We start from the raw sequence: 15,433 nt of genomic DNA on the forward strand, positions 1-15,433 counted from the left end.
ATCACAGCGCGACGTCGGAGACGGGAGGGACGTAGCCTGACCCGGAAGGATTTGTGTTCTCACTCACATGTGGACAGGATTTTAACAGCACTAACGGGAACGTGCTTGTGTGTTGTGATGCAGCCTCGCGCAGACTAGCGCGTGATGAGCCGCACGCTTTGCTTTAATATATCAGGATTCCCGTGAGTTTGTCGCGCGAGCCTGTTTCCGCTGGAGATCGCCCCCCCCCCGCGAGCGACAGATGATAGGATGGAGAATTTGGAGCTGAGCCTGTCATCACTGGGGACCATATCCAGACATGTTGACAAAAGTCACAACGAACTCAGCCAGTATCTGTCCAAACAGGTAAGACATGTGGATTCCCGGCTTGCGTGGAATCCATTCATGTGTTTACAGTTTTTGTTTCCACGCTGTGACTCAAAAAACGTGTTCCCTGTGAGGCAGACAGTAACCTTCCCTTCACATGTCAATAGTCATTGAAGAAATCGGATATTTCTAGTGTATGTAACGTGTGTGTTGTGTTAAATCCATGCTGCTGCCCAGGTTGTAAACATTCTGAAGAAATATTGTTTAAAATGTGGATTTTCTATCGACCAATCATCATTTTTGTGGTGTCCATGTGGTCTCTCCTCAGATATGGAGCCAGCAGGACAGACAGTGTATCCTGGAGTGTTTGGCCCAGCTGCTGTTGGAGAAGGATTACACGTTGCTGATAGCACGACACCTGCGGCCGCTGATTCTGGACCTCTTGGAGCGGAACGCAGAGAGGGTCAGAGTTGGTGGCAGGATCAACCATGACCTCCACGAGCGGCTGTGTGTGGCCCTCAGCAAACTCCTCAGCATCAGTCCTGATGCGCAGGCGTAAGTGGACCTGTTCTTGACACGCTGTGTGTTTGAAATGTTCACTCTCTTCATTCTAACCTGCAAAGATGCTGATCCTGACCTTGGTGTTGCATCTGTACACATGGCCAGATGAACCTGGTTGGGGCCTCTCTGGCAAAAATATGTTGGGGGACACTTTTCGTGCCTTCCACCACCACTCCTCTTCGGTGGGCATGTTTCCTTTGAAAACTTTCAAGTAAACAAAATGACATGTTTAGCTAGGAATACACCCTGTTTGAGTACAATATAAACAGGGATAAAAAAGGTATTATGACTAGTTCTCGCCTTGAGGCCCCTTTGCAATACAGGGTCAGAAAATGAAAGAAGTACTTTAACATTTTGGGAAATGCAGTTACTTCCTTTCTTATTGAGAGTGAGATAAGGAGAAAAATATCAGGTCTCAGGTCAGTGCATTAGATACAGCTGCAATCAGGATGTGGTTAGCCTAGCTTAGCATAAAGACTGGAAGCCAGGGGGAAACAGCTAGCCTGGCTCTGTACAAAACTCAAAAGTCAACTGTCCAGTAACCATGAAGCTGTCACATTTACATAATTAGTCTTATCTGTTTAATAAGGGCATAAACAGTGTAATAATGACAATCTGTGCTTTCAGGTGAGTGATTTTCTGGAACTAGTTGTAGGCAAATAACAGCTGGATGCAGTGCCTGTGCGCAGCTACTGTCTTGTTATCGCAGTGAGGTTCCTTGGTTTGGTGCCATGGTGCCTGTGCAGAAAACAAATTAAAAACCTGTGCTCACTGACCGTATGAGGCAACCTGTGCTGAGGCCAGAGACTCTGTACACAGCTGCTGGGCAGATAGATGCACTGTTGTTTGTCAGGAAATAGTCCCAGCACTTCGCTCCCTCTAAAATCACAAGTGGTTGGTTTTACATTTGTGTTTGTCGACAGATGAAATAAATGAGATGCAGCATGTTACTGAGTGAGCTTTAGAGGTGTTGGTAGCTGTGTTTTTGAACTTTGGACAGACCCAGGCTAGCTTCTATGCTAAGTTAGGCTAACATTTCTGGACTTAAGCTCCATGCTAACACACACAGACATGAGATTAATTTGGATCTTCTCAATTTTAGATAGAAAACAAATAAACCATTTCCTCAACAGGACCCTCCACCACCACCTCCTCATGAAACCAAAGAAAAATAATTTTAAACAATTAACAAAACAAGATATTTTTTCTGACTAATTTACAATCAATATTAACAAATTTTCTTCTCTTATCTGGAAGGTTTGCTGCAAAGTACTTCGACAATGCCCCCCCAGTATTTCAGAGGCTCTTCTTCACCAGTGAAGAGTCATCGACTGTTCAGTATGGCCCCAGGAGGATGAAGATGCGTGACCTCATGGGCGCCACCCTGCGTTTCCTCCAGAGCGACTGTGCCAAGTTTCGAATGCTCTGGGACTGGAGTCCCTGTGTGTCCCAGCTGCTCACCAGCGACGTCATGGTCCGAGGGTACGTACCTGCCTCTCTTTACTCCTGTAGAGGCTGCGTGGGCCATATGTGAGAGGGTAACTCTTAAGGGGTGAGGGTGTTCAGTGATGGGTAAAGCAGCTGGGTTTATTTTCACATTTAAAGGCAACGTGGATGATTTCCATGTTTCAGCCCATTTACTGCAAATTCTTGTTTGGATTTTCTAATTTAATTTTCCTGCCTTCAAGTCATTATGTGCCCATGAAAAAAAAACAACCCAGTATGTAAAGTGTACTTTTATTATTGTCAGAGTAATGTTTCTTTTTTTGGTAATGTAAATTTTTTTTAAGTCACTCACCTGCACGGTAATAATTAATCTTTGAAATGATGCTTATTGTGATGGGTTATTAAATAAGGTTCAAGCCTTTTTAACAGCAGACATGTTGACATGTCACAGTAGGAGATGAACAGGTGTAAATAATTCATTGATTGATGGCTGCATTCTGTTTAGCTCCATCACGCTGTCATAATTGAACAGAGCCATTAATGTTAATGATATTAGTCACACCTGTGCTTTTCTTACTATGACAAGTCAAAATGTCTGCTGTTAAAAAGAACTATTGTATTTCCATTACACTGTGCTGAAATGAATGACCATTAGAGCGGAAAATATCCCCATTAGTCTAGAAAATGGTCACCAGTGATGTCTGAATGTCTAATAAGTAGTAAATCGTCTGTAACAAACAGCTGAGTTGGAAACACAGTTCATTTCAGCCTCCTAGCTATGATTTGAAGGTCTCATCCAGTATAAAGTCAGATGTCCATGTGTTTTTGATTATAAAGCAGGTCTAGGTTCTATATTAATACTGTGAAAGTATCAAAGGCTCAGTCCACAGAGAAATGCACACAGCCTGTATTCAGAAACTGAGCCTTAAAACCAGCCGTCAGGACTTCTGGAACTTTGTGATGTCACAACAAAGCAGTCACTTCTCTCAGCCACGCCCCAAGGCCCGCCCACATGGACCCACCATCCAACCTTAAAGGATTTGGTTTCTCTGAGTGTTTACCTGAAATCTGCTATATTTATATTCAATCATGATTGGCTCACTGACTTGTTGTTGCCAGAGCTCCAGAGAGAAGCCTGAGAGAGGAGATATAAAACTACAATGAGATGGTTTTTGGTTCGTAAAACCACAAATATATCTTCTGATGGATATTAAAACTGTGTAAAATGTGGGACTTGTGGGAGATCTCAGGATTTTCTGACAGCTACAGTGTGACTAATAGAACTGTACTGAAGTGTCATCAGACTGAGGCAAATTGGCTGCAAAACCTAAATCACTGCTCTAAATAAACTTCACTACTCTGTCTCTGATTCAGTCATTTCAGCTAATTCAAAGCGTTATACATTCAGACTGTAAGTATTTGAACAGTTACACAGTTTGCTTTTGTCCCTCAGGCTCTGAGCTTCAGCACATTCAGTTTCATATATAGTAATGAATAATACATTAAAGTGCCAAGTCTCAGCTTTAATTAGAGTGAGTTTACATCAATGTTGAAAGAACTGTGTGTGAGATGATGCCTTTTTAATACAGCTGACATGGGTCATTTACTGTAGTGGCAGTAAATAAGGCAGGAAATCTGGCAGCGAGCAGTAAACCAATAATCCACCTATTGATCACATCAGCATGTGTTCACATTGTTCTACAATTAGTTTTTTCCCTCTATATCTGTCTTTGTGTTTTACATTTACCCTTTACAACAGTATTACACTGTTGCACATTTGTACAACATTTGTGCTTTCTGATTTTTTTTTTTTTTTAACCAACAAATTAAACACGCTGTATTTTCCCATTGTCTCCCACAGGTACACTGCCCATTGTTTAGCACTGGTCTCTCATATGACTGATAATCAGAAAACCATCTTTCTGAGAAAGGTGCTGACGAACGACGAGATCCTGCACATGAAAATCAAGTATGCAACTTTGTTTTTATTATCCGTTACCTCATATTTGGGGCAGAATATTGTGGAAAATGTTTAGTTTAGATGCTCTGATCGCTCTAAAACAGCACAGTATACTGTGTACGTTTAGTTATACATACAGTTGTACATAATATTCCTGCTTGTTGAACGAATGAATGAATGAGATGGAATTCAACGTTGTGTACAATTGCAACATTTTTTTGTTACCTTGAAAAAGGCACTGTCTGCCTCAGCTATAATAAGTAAAATGATGCCATAATGATGTTTTCTAAGCTGCATGTCATGACTGTTGTTGTTGCTTTGTTTCCTGTTTAGAGCTTTGGAGGAAACTCAGCAGGTGGAGGTAGAAAAGGCCCTGGTGTTAGCCAATCAGGGCTCTGTGATGTGGCGCCAGGAGAAGGCTAACAAGTTTACCCGGGGCCAGGTGGTGTCAGAGGATCTTTCCCAGAACATTGTAGCAGTGTGTGGGGTTGTTCTCCCCAGGACAGCTCCCCGACAGGCCGAACAGGTATGTTCCCTGTCACATAAAACAGTTCCTGCTGCTTTTTTTGTTTTGTTTTGTTTTTTTTAATTTCCTAACGTTGCCCTCTGTTCGTAGGTGAACCAAAAAGATCTGGTGCTGGTGGACTCAACCTGCCGTAATCTGAGGAGACTGGCTCTGGCTGTAGCGTCCCAGAAGGCCCTGCTCCTCGAGGGTCCAATTGGATGCGGTAAAACCGCCCTGGTAGAGTTTGTGGCTGCTGTCACAGGACACACGAAAGCTACAGAGATTCTGAAGGTCCAGCTCGGGGATCAGACCGACAGCAAGGTGAGAGAGAGTGGATCAGTGTGAAGTTAAAGGAGTCCAGCTTACTGAAAACAGTCCTCTGACTCTGGAGAAGTTAGAGTCTGATAATGTTGTAGTGATGTTATCAGTAATATTAATACCAGTCCTCTGCTAAGACACCACACTGGCTACCTGTACCTTTTAGAATAGATTTTAAAGTTATTTTGCTTTATAAAGCTTTAACTGTCATCGCTCCTCCCTGCATCAGGGGTTTCCTTTTATTTTATGTTCCACCCACACCACTCAGGTCCCCCACTGCCTTTCTTTTAAATGTTCCTCGTGTGTCCCATAGAGAAACCAGTGAAGCTGCTTTTTGTTTTTATACCCATAAACTGCGGAACATACTTCCTCTGGATATTAGAACAAAAAGAAATGAAAGATCTTTTTAATGTTAATTCAGAGAATTCAGTTTAACTTCTTATCATTGAGTTTATATCTTTTGTTTATTTTATTTAATTCTATTGACTTTTATTATTGACTTTTATTCATCATTTCACAGTTTTTTTTGTGGTAAATTTTCAATCTGCACATTTTGTGTGTGTGTGTGTGTGTGTGTGTGTGTGTGTGTGTGTGTGTGTGTGTGTGTGTGTGTGTGTGTGTGTTGTTTAATCCTGCTGTGTGAAGCAGTTTGAGCTATACGTTTGTATAAATATCGTTGAATTGAATTATCTCTGCTTGGAACTCGAGATGAGAGGTTTAAAGAGGCAATTATGGTCTAATTAAATACACTGTGAAGTTGCATTATGGGAATTGTAGGATGCGGTGTTTTTGGAGCTCCCTATACTGGAAACTAAATGGCAGGATATTTCAGCCTCTGCTTCCTCTTATTATGATCTTTTTTTTCATTAATGTGTCACTTGTGAGTCCCCCACCTTTTGTAGAAGTGCAGTACTAAAGATGAGATGAGAGACTGAAAATGTGCACTTGTGTTTGTGTGACAGATGCTGCTGGGGATGTACCGCTGCACTGATATTCCAGGGAAGTTCGTGTGGCAGCCGGGTACACTGACACAGGCTGTGTCTAAAGGCCAGTGGATCCTGTTGGAGGACATCGACCACGCGCCTCTGGACGTGGTGCGTTAAAACTTATTGAGAGCTGTAAACATCCTCCATATTACCTCAGCCTGGCCATGTCACGATACATGTTTGAATAGAGTCTTAATAAACGGATGATTTTCAACAAATCCTCTATAACTTTGCCACAATCTGGACTGAACTGTTCTCTCTCTGTAGATATCTGTGCTCCTGCCTTTAATGGAGAATAAGAAGCTGATGATTCCAGGACGGGAGGACTGCATCGATGTTGCACCTGGATTTCAGTTCTTTGCTACAAGAAGGTAAAAAAATCATCATCTTCTAAATCTGTGTATACAGCAGCAGCTCGTCGCTGTTTTAGCGTGTTTATTGCGTGATTATCATCAGATTTTGGGACCTGTCTCCTCTTTGTCCGATATGTTATCTGACCATGCCCAAAGGTTCCTGCTCCACTCGTAATAAATGGCCACAGTCAGAAAGTCCGCCTTTGTCGCCTCCTGCATCTGCTCACCTCCCAAAACATCTCTCAAGGAACTCTGTGTCTTTGTAGTTTAGCACAGTGGTTCTCAAACTGTTTCACATCAGGGACCCCATAAGTGACACAAATTAGACCTTGGACCCCCGTCTGATAATATTTTTGTATCTTTTATATCCATATCTGATTCATCTTGTTTTCGGGTTGTCCGTGCGTCCGTCCATATGTCTTTCCCATTCTCGTGGACACAATATCTCAGTAACACCTTGACAGAACTTCTTCAAATTTGGCACAAAACATTCACTTGGATGCAAGGATGAACTGATTAGATGTTGGTGTTCAAGGTCATGGTGACCTCACAAAACATAGTTTTGTCCTTGTGAACACAATATCTCCGTCACACCTTGAGGGAATTTCTTCAAATTTGGTAAAAATGTTCATCTGGTCTCTGAAAACTGATTAGGTTTTGGTGGCTTAAGGTCAAGGGTCAAAGATCAAGGTCACAGTGACTTCACAAAACATGTTATTGGTCTTGTAAACGCAATATCTCAGTAACGCCTTGAAGGAACTGCTTCAAATTTAGTGCAAACGTTCAATCGGACTCAAGGATGAACTGATTCGATTTTGGAGGTCAATGGTCAAGGTCACGGTGACCTCACATAACACTTTTATCCATTACACAAGACTTCACACAGCAATTAAAACAACATTTAACACAAATGGTTCATATTTTATATTAACTGTTAAACATCCCTATAAACAGGGATGTAATCTGAAAGTATGTTTGATTAGCTTTTTTAGCTTTGTTGCCCTTATTTCTTTATGTCCATGTGTATCTTCCTGAACATTATTAGTGGCAGGGGGTTAAAGCTTGAACAATCCAACACCTTCAGTTAATAAGTAAATAAATCTGAGTGTCTTAATAGAGATAGATGAGCGCACACACACACACACACACACACACACACACACACACACACACACACACACACACACACACACACACACACACACAGGCAGGAGAGAAGCCCCTCCAGGCAGATCATTACACAAGGCGATGGTCCTCCTAACTTCACTGCAGCTCTACATTATAAAATCATGAGGTCATTATAAAGATCAGTTCTACATCTGATTAACAAAGAGCAGAGGAGCAGAATCAGAGATTCACTGCAGAAATCAAATCTTCTCCCCCCACATGCCAAAATCCCACTGAAACCCCTGTGTGTACGTACTTCCACTATACGTTACTTATATATATTATATTATACATATCACATTACCATAGTTATTTTCTTTTTTATGCTACATTACACTTACCCTCTTTGAACCTAATGAGAAGTGAAACTTTAACTTTTGTTTTGCCTGTAGGCCCCCACCCCCCCAGACATGCACAGACATATATGACCAATAAGTTGATTCTGATTCATCACAACAGCACACACTCGGTTGCACAAACAAAAAATGACACTGCCACACACCCGGCCAATCACTGAATGATTCTTGGATTTTCTGTTTTGAGAAATTACAAAAGTGGTTGAGATAAGTAACAAATAACAGTAAGTGATGCTTGTGACCTGCAGGATGTACTACAGTGGTGGCAGCTGGCACAAACCGCAGAACTCTCATGCGGTTCTGCTGGATAAGTACTGGACCAAGCTGCAGATGGGCAACATGACACGAGAAGAGCTGAAGAAGGTGAGTGTTGTTGGTTTTAATATCACGGTCAGTTTGTTCTCATTTGTTGCCACAATCCTATTTTGTTTTTCAGCAGCTGCTGCTGTAACCTCTGGATATTACATTTCCGTGAGTACAGGATTTCCCTCATCTATTATTACTTCACGCCGTCTCTCTCTGCACGCAGGTGCTCATCAGCAGGTATCCGAGGCTGACAGTGGTGGCAGACCGTCTCCTGGACATCTACTGCCAGCTGACCGGGGAGAGACATGCTGACTCGGACACAACCAGCCCCCAAACCCCCGACGACAGCCAGCAGCACAAGTCTGTGAACAAAAGCACACCGCTGGAGGGGAGAGCCCTGTCACTGAGGTCAGTTTTAACATTTTAAAGGTGCCATAATGTCTAAAATGAGACTCTCATGTCTTTTCTTATTATAAAGCAGGTCTAGGTTCTATATTAACATGGTGAAAGTATCAAAGCCTCAGTCCACAGAGAAATGCACACAGCCTGTATTCAGAAATGGAGCCTTAAAACCAGCCGTCAGGACCTCTGCAACTTTGTGATGTCACAAAAAAAACAGTCTAAGCCCCGCCCACCTGGACCCACCATCCAACCTTGCAGGGGATTTGGTCAGAGCTCCAGAGAGAAGCCTGAGAGAGGAGATGTAAAACTACAATGAGATGGTTTTTGGTTCTTAAAACCACAAATATATCTTCTAATGGAGATCAACACTTCAAATAAATCACTTTTAAAACACTTTTAAGATGAGATTTGACACAGTGAAGTGATTTCTTATCTTGAGATTGTAATTTCAGGATAAGGAAACATATAATAAACACATGATAATAAACGCATAATAAAAACATCATGTTTGCAGAGTTACACTACATCTGAAGTGAATAGTAATTAAACTACAGTGTTATTTTAAAACTGAGATTTTCTAAAAGCACAAAAGCAGATAGATCACATTTCCAAACATCTTAGAAGTATTAACATTTTAACATTTTTAACATTTTGTGTGTGTAGCCTATGTAATCATGATGGAAATAAACACTGAAATTGCATATATCATTGAAAATGATGCATGAAACCATTTAACAAATCACAAACATTTAAAGATTTAAAGTGACATGAAGCAGACTTAACACATGACCCATTCAAATTTGCCTGCAGTTACAGTCAGGAAGGAACCTTGATGGTTTGTGTTGGGATGAAATGATGGGTTTGTCCCAAACCAGATGTAATACAAGATCAGTATCAGCCTAATGTGTCAGCCAGCAGACACACTGATGTAATATTCTGTCTGTCTGTCTGCTAGTGGCACATCAGTGGCACTTGATATTAACATTCATTAATCACAGTGTATTGTCGATAGATCATTCTAAGTCTTACAGACCTGGCGGGCTGCTACATTAAGAATCTGTATACTTCTTAAAACTCAGCTTTTCCTAATCAGAAAAGTCTCTTTCATATCCTGAGCTCAGGGGTTAAGATGTTGACCATGAACTGATACATACCTGGTCTGAGTTTGACTTTTGTTGCATTTCTTTCTCTCTCTCTTCTCCTGGCATCGGTCTATCTCTCTGTTTGAAAGACCAGGGGTTCAGGTCTATAATAGTTAACACTGTATTAAGGCACACGTGTTCACACACCACCCATTATTTTGTAATGGTCTGATTATTATACTGAATTAAGCCGTTTTCACAGATGAACTCTGGACCATGTCCAGAGAGTCAGGTCTGGACACTGTCAGCAGTTGCCCTTTTCACACATGTAGTACACAACAGGAGGTTGTACTAGTCAGACCTGTTCTCACCTACTGGAAATACTCTGTAGGGCTTAGGAGAAATGATGGAAACATCATCAGTATGAGTTCTCCAGACAATGCCCTGCTCTCTTCACACATCGGCTCAGTCGGACATCACACAGACTGTAACCAGGGAGCTGGCAAATAATTTGGTGTTATTTATTCAGCCTAAGTTTGTGTTCATATTTTTGTTGTGGAGAGGGTTTTTTTTAAAAATCTTGTAATAACCAATTCATGGCTAGTGACACGTATGTCCTGCTGTCAACATGGGAGCTATTACTAGAAGAGGTCAGCTTCATGTTTTTCTCAACGGTTGAAGAAATATGACAATTTAAAAGTTTTTATCTCTGTCAGACAAACCTATTAGCCACACCTGTCAACATTTTTTCAGCGTTTCTTCTGATGTTATTTGATGGATCAAGTAACCAGCTATGTAGGTAGACTACATCATCCCCCTTAAAGAGCAATTTATTATTCCACGTCCATAAAGTTGGGGGACTTGCTTGACACAGATTAAAAGAAAGTGGTGAAAATCCTGTCCCTAATACGAGTAATCCTTCAAAAACGCCGGATCCTTAGGCAACTCAGTAGCATCCTGTATCAGACCTTCCTTTTCTGATAAATGTCCTCATCTTTAAAGCTCCATGCTCTCACTTTAAAATGCAGGTTTTCTGTCAGACATTTGAAATCTCAAGTCTGAGTCAAGAGAATAACCGCGATGGCGTTGTCAACAAAGCTCCTCCTTTATACAGCTGTGTTCAGAAGAACGACCTTTATTTGCCCTTTAATCCCACCTACAAAGCTCTGATAGGCTGAGAGCTGTTTATGTGATTTAGAGTGTGAAACCAGGTAAGGTTTGTGGTCCTTGTAACTACTGTCACAAATGTGCCACAGCTTTTTTTTCTATCAGAAATATATGTACCTATAGACCTGCAAAAACAATCAATGCTCTAACATTTTCTCCAAACACCATATTGTTGCAGTCACGAATAAAATACTGTATTATAGTTGTGTAATTAATGCAAAACTGCTTCAAATTGCTGAATGGATTGATTCATCATCTAAATTTACCTACACACCATCATTAGTGACCAAGCAGCAGCTTGATGATTGGCTGCATCTCAATGCAGTGCACTGTGGGACTCACATTTATCTACTCATATTTATACATTAATCCACTGCCAGTCACTTGTCAGCATTATCTGCACAATTACCGTCTCACTGCAGCACTTCATCCATATCATCAGTGAGGCGAACATCTGCCAGGCCGCCCCCCACCCACCCGCCCACCCTCAATCAAAAACTACCAGCCTCTCTGCAGCAGCAGCCTCCACGACTTTAATTAGCTTTCCACTAGCTGCTGCTGTGTTCAATAGGTTATTGATTTGGACTGTCCTCTGGACGATGGGCTGGGATCACAGATTCTCGAGGTCATACGAGTGCATCCTTATTAGGTAACACCTTTATAAGCACCTCCTCACTTAGAGACATCACTCAACTGCCCTGGTGCTTTCTGAATGTTCGTTATCCTTTCAGTGTGGTCCACAGAACATTCATTGTTGGTGAAGATTCAGCCATAAATCAATGCTCAGCCTGCTTTTCATGGATCACTGTAATTAACTTTATAGCTCAGCTGGCGAAGCTCATCTGTGCTGGTCTCAGTCCTTAGGGTTCATGTTATTAAAGGTCCCATATTTTACACTTCATCTGTGTTTTATTTGAAGTGTGATCTCTATAAGAAGATATATTTGTGGTTTTAAAAACTAAAAACCATCTCAGTGTAGTTTTATATCTCCTCTCTCAGGCTTCTCTTTGGAGCTCTAGTAGCAACAGTTAGGTGAACCAATCAGAAGAGAGACTGATTGGCTGACTGTTTTCTAAATAATCTAATAAAGATATATCAGATTTCAGGTAAATGCTCAAAGACACCAAATCCTGCAAGGTTGGATGGTGGGCCCAGGTTGGTGGGGCTTGGAGCATGACTGAGGGCAGTGACTGCTTTATTGTGACATCACAAAGTTCTCTGTGGTCTGAGGCTTTGATACTTTCACAGTATTGATATAGAACCTAGACCTGCTTTATAATCAGAAACACATGGACATCTACCTTTATACAACATGGGAACTTTAAACAAGATTAAACAGTCTTTGTTATACAGCATAGGGCTATAAATAATACCAACTTTCCATTCTAGGATAAAGGGGAATAAAAAAAGACAATATCTCTCCACTCCGTGCCCATCACAGACAAAATATATATAAAACCTGAATAACAATCTAATTTGGCATTGTAATTGATGCCTTTCTCTTGTCTCTTGTGGTCATCGAAAATACATTTAAAAAAAGGTTGTAATGTCCATTTTCATTTCATCGTCTTCCTCATGATTCCTCAGGGACCTGCTGAAATGGTGCGAGCGGATCAGCATCAACTTTGATAGCACCTCCTCTGCCACAGCACAACTTGTCTTCCAAGAGGTTTGTGGATTTTACTTTTCAAAAAGGAAACATATAAGGAGAAAAACATCTTTCCAACATAACCGACAAACAAGAGCATTTCATTGTATTTCGTTCAGTCTTACCACTCCTTAATTTTTTTTTTTTTTAATTTTAAGCCAGTGTGTGAGAGCCCCATGTAGACAAGTTGCTGTGATTCAGTGTATATTATTTTTATTGGCTGATGCCTTGTTGGGGTCTTTGTCCTTGTTAGGCTCTCGACTGCTTCACAGCCATGTTGTCTCATCCTGAAAGTCGACTGCGAATGGCTGAGATCATCGGGAGCAAGCTCAACATCTCCAAAGAAAAGGTTAGCACCCCCCTACAGCACTGATGGTTTTTGACATTAATGTGACATACACAAAGAAAATTTCAGCCCCTTGTATTTTGAGAATTGCTGTAATCAATAAGAAATTTTTACTGTTTAAAATTCTTTTTATACAAAACACCCTCTTTTAATTTTGATTCCCGGCTACTGTTTGTCTCCAGGCCCAGCACTTCTGCCAGATGTATCAGCCTGGCATCTCGCTGACTGAGCTGGAGGTCTCGGTGGGCAGAGTGACCCTGGATCGAAAGCAGACTGAAGCGGTGCAGCTGAGTGTGTAAGTGGGACATCCTGCCGCCATCCTGACCTTTCTTTACACCGTATATGCATCAGCTGGTTGCTGTGCCAACATTCAACTACTGATAGAAGCAAATAGTCCCCCCTGCTGCTAAATTGAATTACCACTGAATCGATTTGAAACTACATTATGGTAAACAAAGCAATCTAATGGCTGGACCATCAGGATATGCCCAAATATTCACATTGATTCTTTCCCAAGTCCAAAATGAATGGGTGTCAAACTTTAGAGTGGAACAAAACGAGTGTGAACTTTTATTATAGCACGCAAAAACTGATATCAGTGTGTGCAGCCACTGTGGCTAATGTGTAACTGACATCACTGAGTCACATACTTTGTGAGTCTTCTTTTCTTGTGCTACTGTTACACTGTGCTTTCATCATTTTCAACAAAATGTTTGCAAAATTCATTAGCAATAAAACACACATTGCTCAGTTTAGTACATTCATGGGTTTTGTCTTTACAGCCAGTATGATATGAACACTATGCTAATATAAGCTAATGTTCAGCAGATTTAGAAAAGGTATTGTTGTGTTCACTGACTCTTAGTCACTTGTGCTAATGTTGTAGCATCTATCATGATGCTAGAATGGTCACAAAATTAAAAGTTGAGTTCATAAGGAGTTTAATACACTGAAGGGTTTTTGCTAATGTAGCCTCACTTGGTCTGGTATGAAAAGAAGCTGTTGGTGGCTAACATTGGCCAATTTAAGCTAATTTAAGATAACTTTAGATAAATAGCAATTTAGTACACTCATGGGTTTTGTCCCTACAGCTGATCTGGTATAAACAGTATGCTAATGTAAGCTAATGTTTAGCAGATTTAGAAAAGGTATAGCTATGTACCTAACAATAGTGAGTCAGTTCACTGATAACTCAGATTCTTTGTTGCGTGTACTAAGGTTTTAGCATTTATCACAATGCTAGAATTGCCACAAAATAAAAAATTAAGTAATTGATTATACTGAGGGGTTTTGCTAATGTAGCCTTACTTTGTCTGTTATGAAAAGTATCTTATGGTGGCTAATATTGGCTAATTTAAGCTAATTTTAAATAAATGTTACTGGTTGACTTTACAAGTCTTCTCTACCCTTGTTGGTGGTACACTACCTTTTAGCATTTATGAAACCAGCTGCAATAGCATGGTTGGTATTGTTTTCACTTTGTGAGTCTATTTGTGTGTGTGTGTGATGGTAAAATGTGTTCCTGAAGAACCCTACTGTAGGGGGAACTAACACAGAGATGGTTTTGAGTACTTTGGCAGGTGTCTGTCTGTATTAATTGCATTGTCAGATCAAAACACTCTCACCAGGCCGAAGACGGATGTGACACCTATATCTACTGTTGTCTACCTCTCATACAAACCATCGTGTAGTCACTGACTGTGTTTTTTATCGGTATGAACAGGGACAACCAGACGTTTGCTGCCACTCGACCCTCTGCTGTGCTGCTAGAACAGCTGGCAGTGTGTGTGTTCAAAGGAGAACCTGTTCTTCTGGTGGGAGAGACAGGAACTGGAAAGACCTCCACTGTGCAACACCTGGCCAGAGTCACAGGTGAGCCCAGGTTTATAAATAGACAGACAGAAGAGGTGAGCTGGGAGAGCAGGTCGTCAGCTGGTGGTTTGACCCCTGACTCCTCAACTCCACATGTTCAAATGTCCTCAACCCTAAATTGTCCCATTAGTGATTCAAATATGGTCTGTTGTGTGTTTAATCCAGGACACAGGCTGCGGGTTGTGAACATGAACCAGCAGAGTGACACTGCTGACCTGCTTGGAGGGTGAGTGACCCACTCACAAACAACAAAAAAAAAAGTTGAAGTAAATTCAAACAATCATCATATTCAAAGAAGTGTTTTTCCCTTGTGCTGGAACTACTAACTAACAGAAGTAAGCCACTGATGACGGGCAGGAGCAACGCTGCATGTTCTGCATCTAATCCTGCAAAAAGATCAGCATCTTTCTGCACACATTTCTGGGCCAACTTCAGGTTGTGCCACGCACAGATAAAACCCACAGTGTGATTGCACCCGTGGGGAAAATGTCCTGAAACAGCTGTAAGAGGCTGATCCTGGTGTAATCAGAGCCTGTGGTGCATTTGTGTCCATTGGGAAAAGAGGCGAACCAGGTGCCATATAATAGAAGAGTGTACAAAGAAAAGTTTTTCGTCTTAAAATAAAAAAAAAAGTCCCTTATTGGATTTTATG

At 41.2% G+C, this 15,433-nt stretch overlaps 1 protein-coding gene across 2 annotated transcripts in view; it reads left to right on the forward strand.

Moving 5' to 3' along the window:
• The first annotated feature begins 63 nt into the window (after positions 1-63).
• mdn1 (midasin AAA ATPase 1) overlaps positions 64-15,433 on the forward strand; it is a 71,900-nt gene continuing 56,530 nt past the window's right edge. For both annotated transcript variants that reach the window (XM_071478492.1, XM_071478493.1), the window contains exons 1-15: positions 64-345; positions 635-861; positions 2,125-2,349; positions 4,175-4,282; positions 4,607-4,799; positions 4,890-5,099; positions 6,059-6,190; positions 6,350-6,453; positions 8,207-8,321; positions 8,488-8,672; positions 12,503-12,584; positions 12,817-12,912; positions 13,092-13,204; positions 14,633-14,781; positions 14,947-15,007. In XM_071478492.1, coding sequence (XP_071334593.1) covers positions 250-345; positions 635-861; positions 2,125-2,349; positions 4,175-4,282; positions 4,607-4,799; positions 4,890-5,099; positions 6,059-6,190; positions 6,350-6,453; positions 8,207-8,321; positions 8,488-8,672; positions 12,503-12,584; positions 12,817-12,912; positions 13,092-13,204; positions 14,633-14,781; positions 14,947-15,007 — 2,096 coding nt within the window. In that variant the 5' untranslated portion in view covers positions 64-249. The remainder of the gene's footprint in view (positions 346-634; positions 862-2,124; positions 2,350-4,174; positions 4,283-4,606; positions 4,800-4,889; positions 5,100-6,058; positions 6,191-6,349; positions 6,454-8,206; positions 8,322-8,487; positions 8,673-12,502; positions 12,585-12,816; positions 12,913-13,091; positions 13,205-14,632; positions 14,782-14,946; positions 15,008-15,433) is intronic.

Source organism: Trachinotus anak, unplaced genomic scaffold, assembly GCF_046630095.1.
Source record: "Trachinotus anak isolate AG129_WGS33_773 ecotype Australia unplaced genomic scaffold, CSIRO_AGI_Tana_v1 ptg000005l, whole genome shotgun sequence".
Lineage (NCBI taxonomy): Eukaryota > Metazoa > Chordata > Actinopteri > Carangiformes > Carangidae > Trachinotus > Trachinotus anak.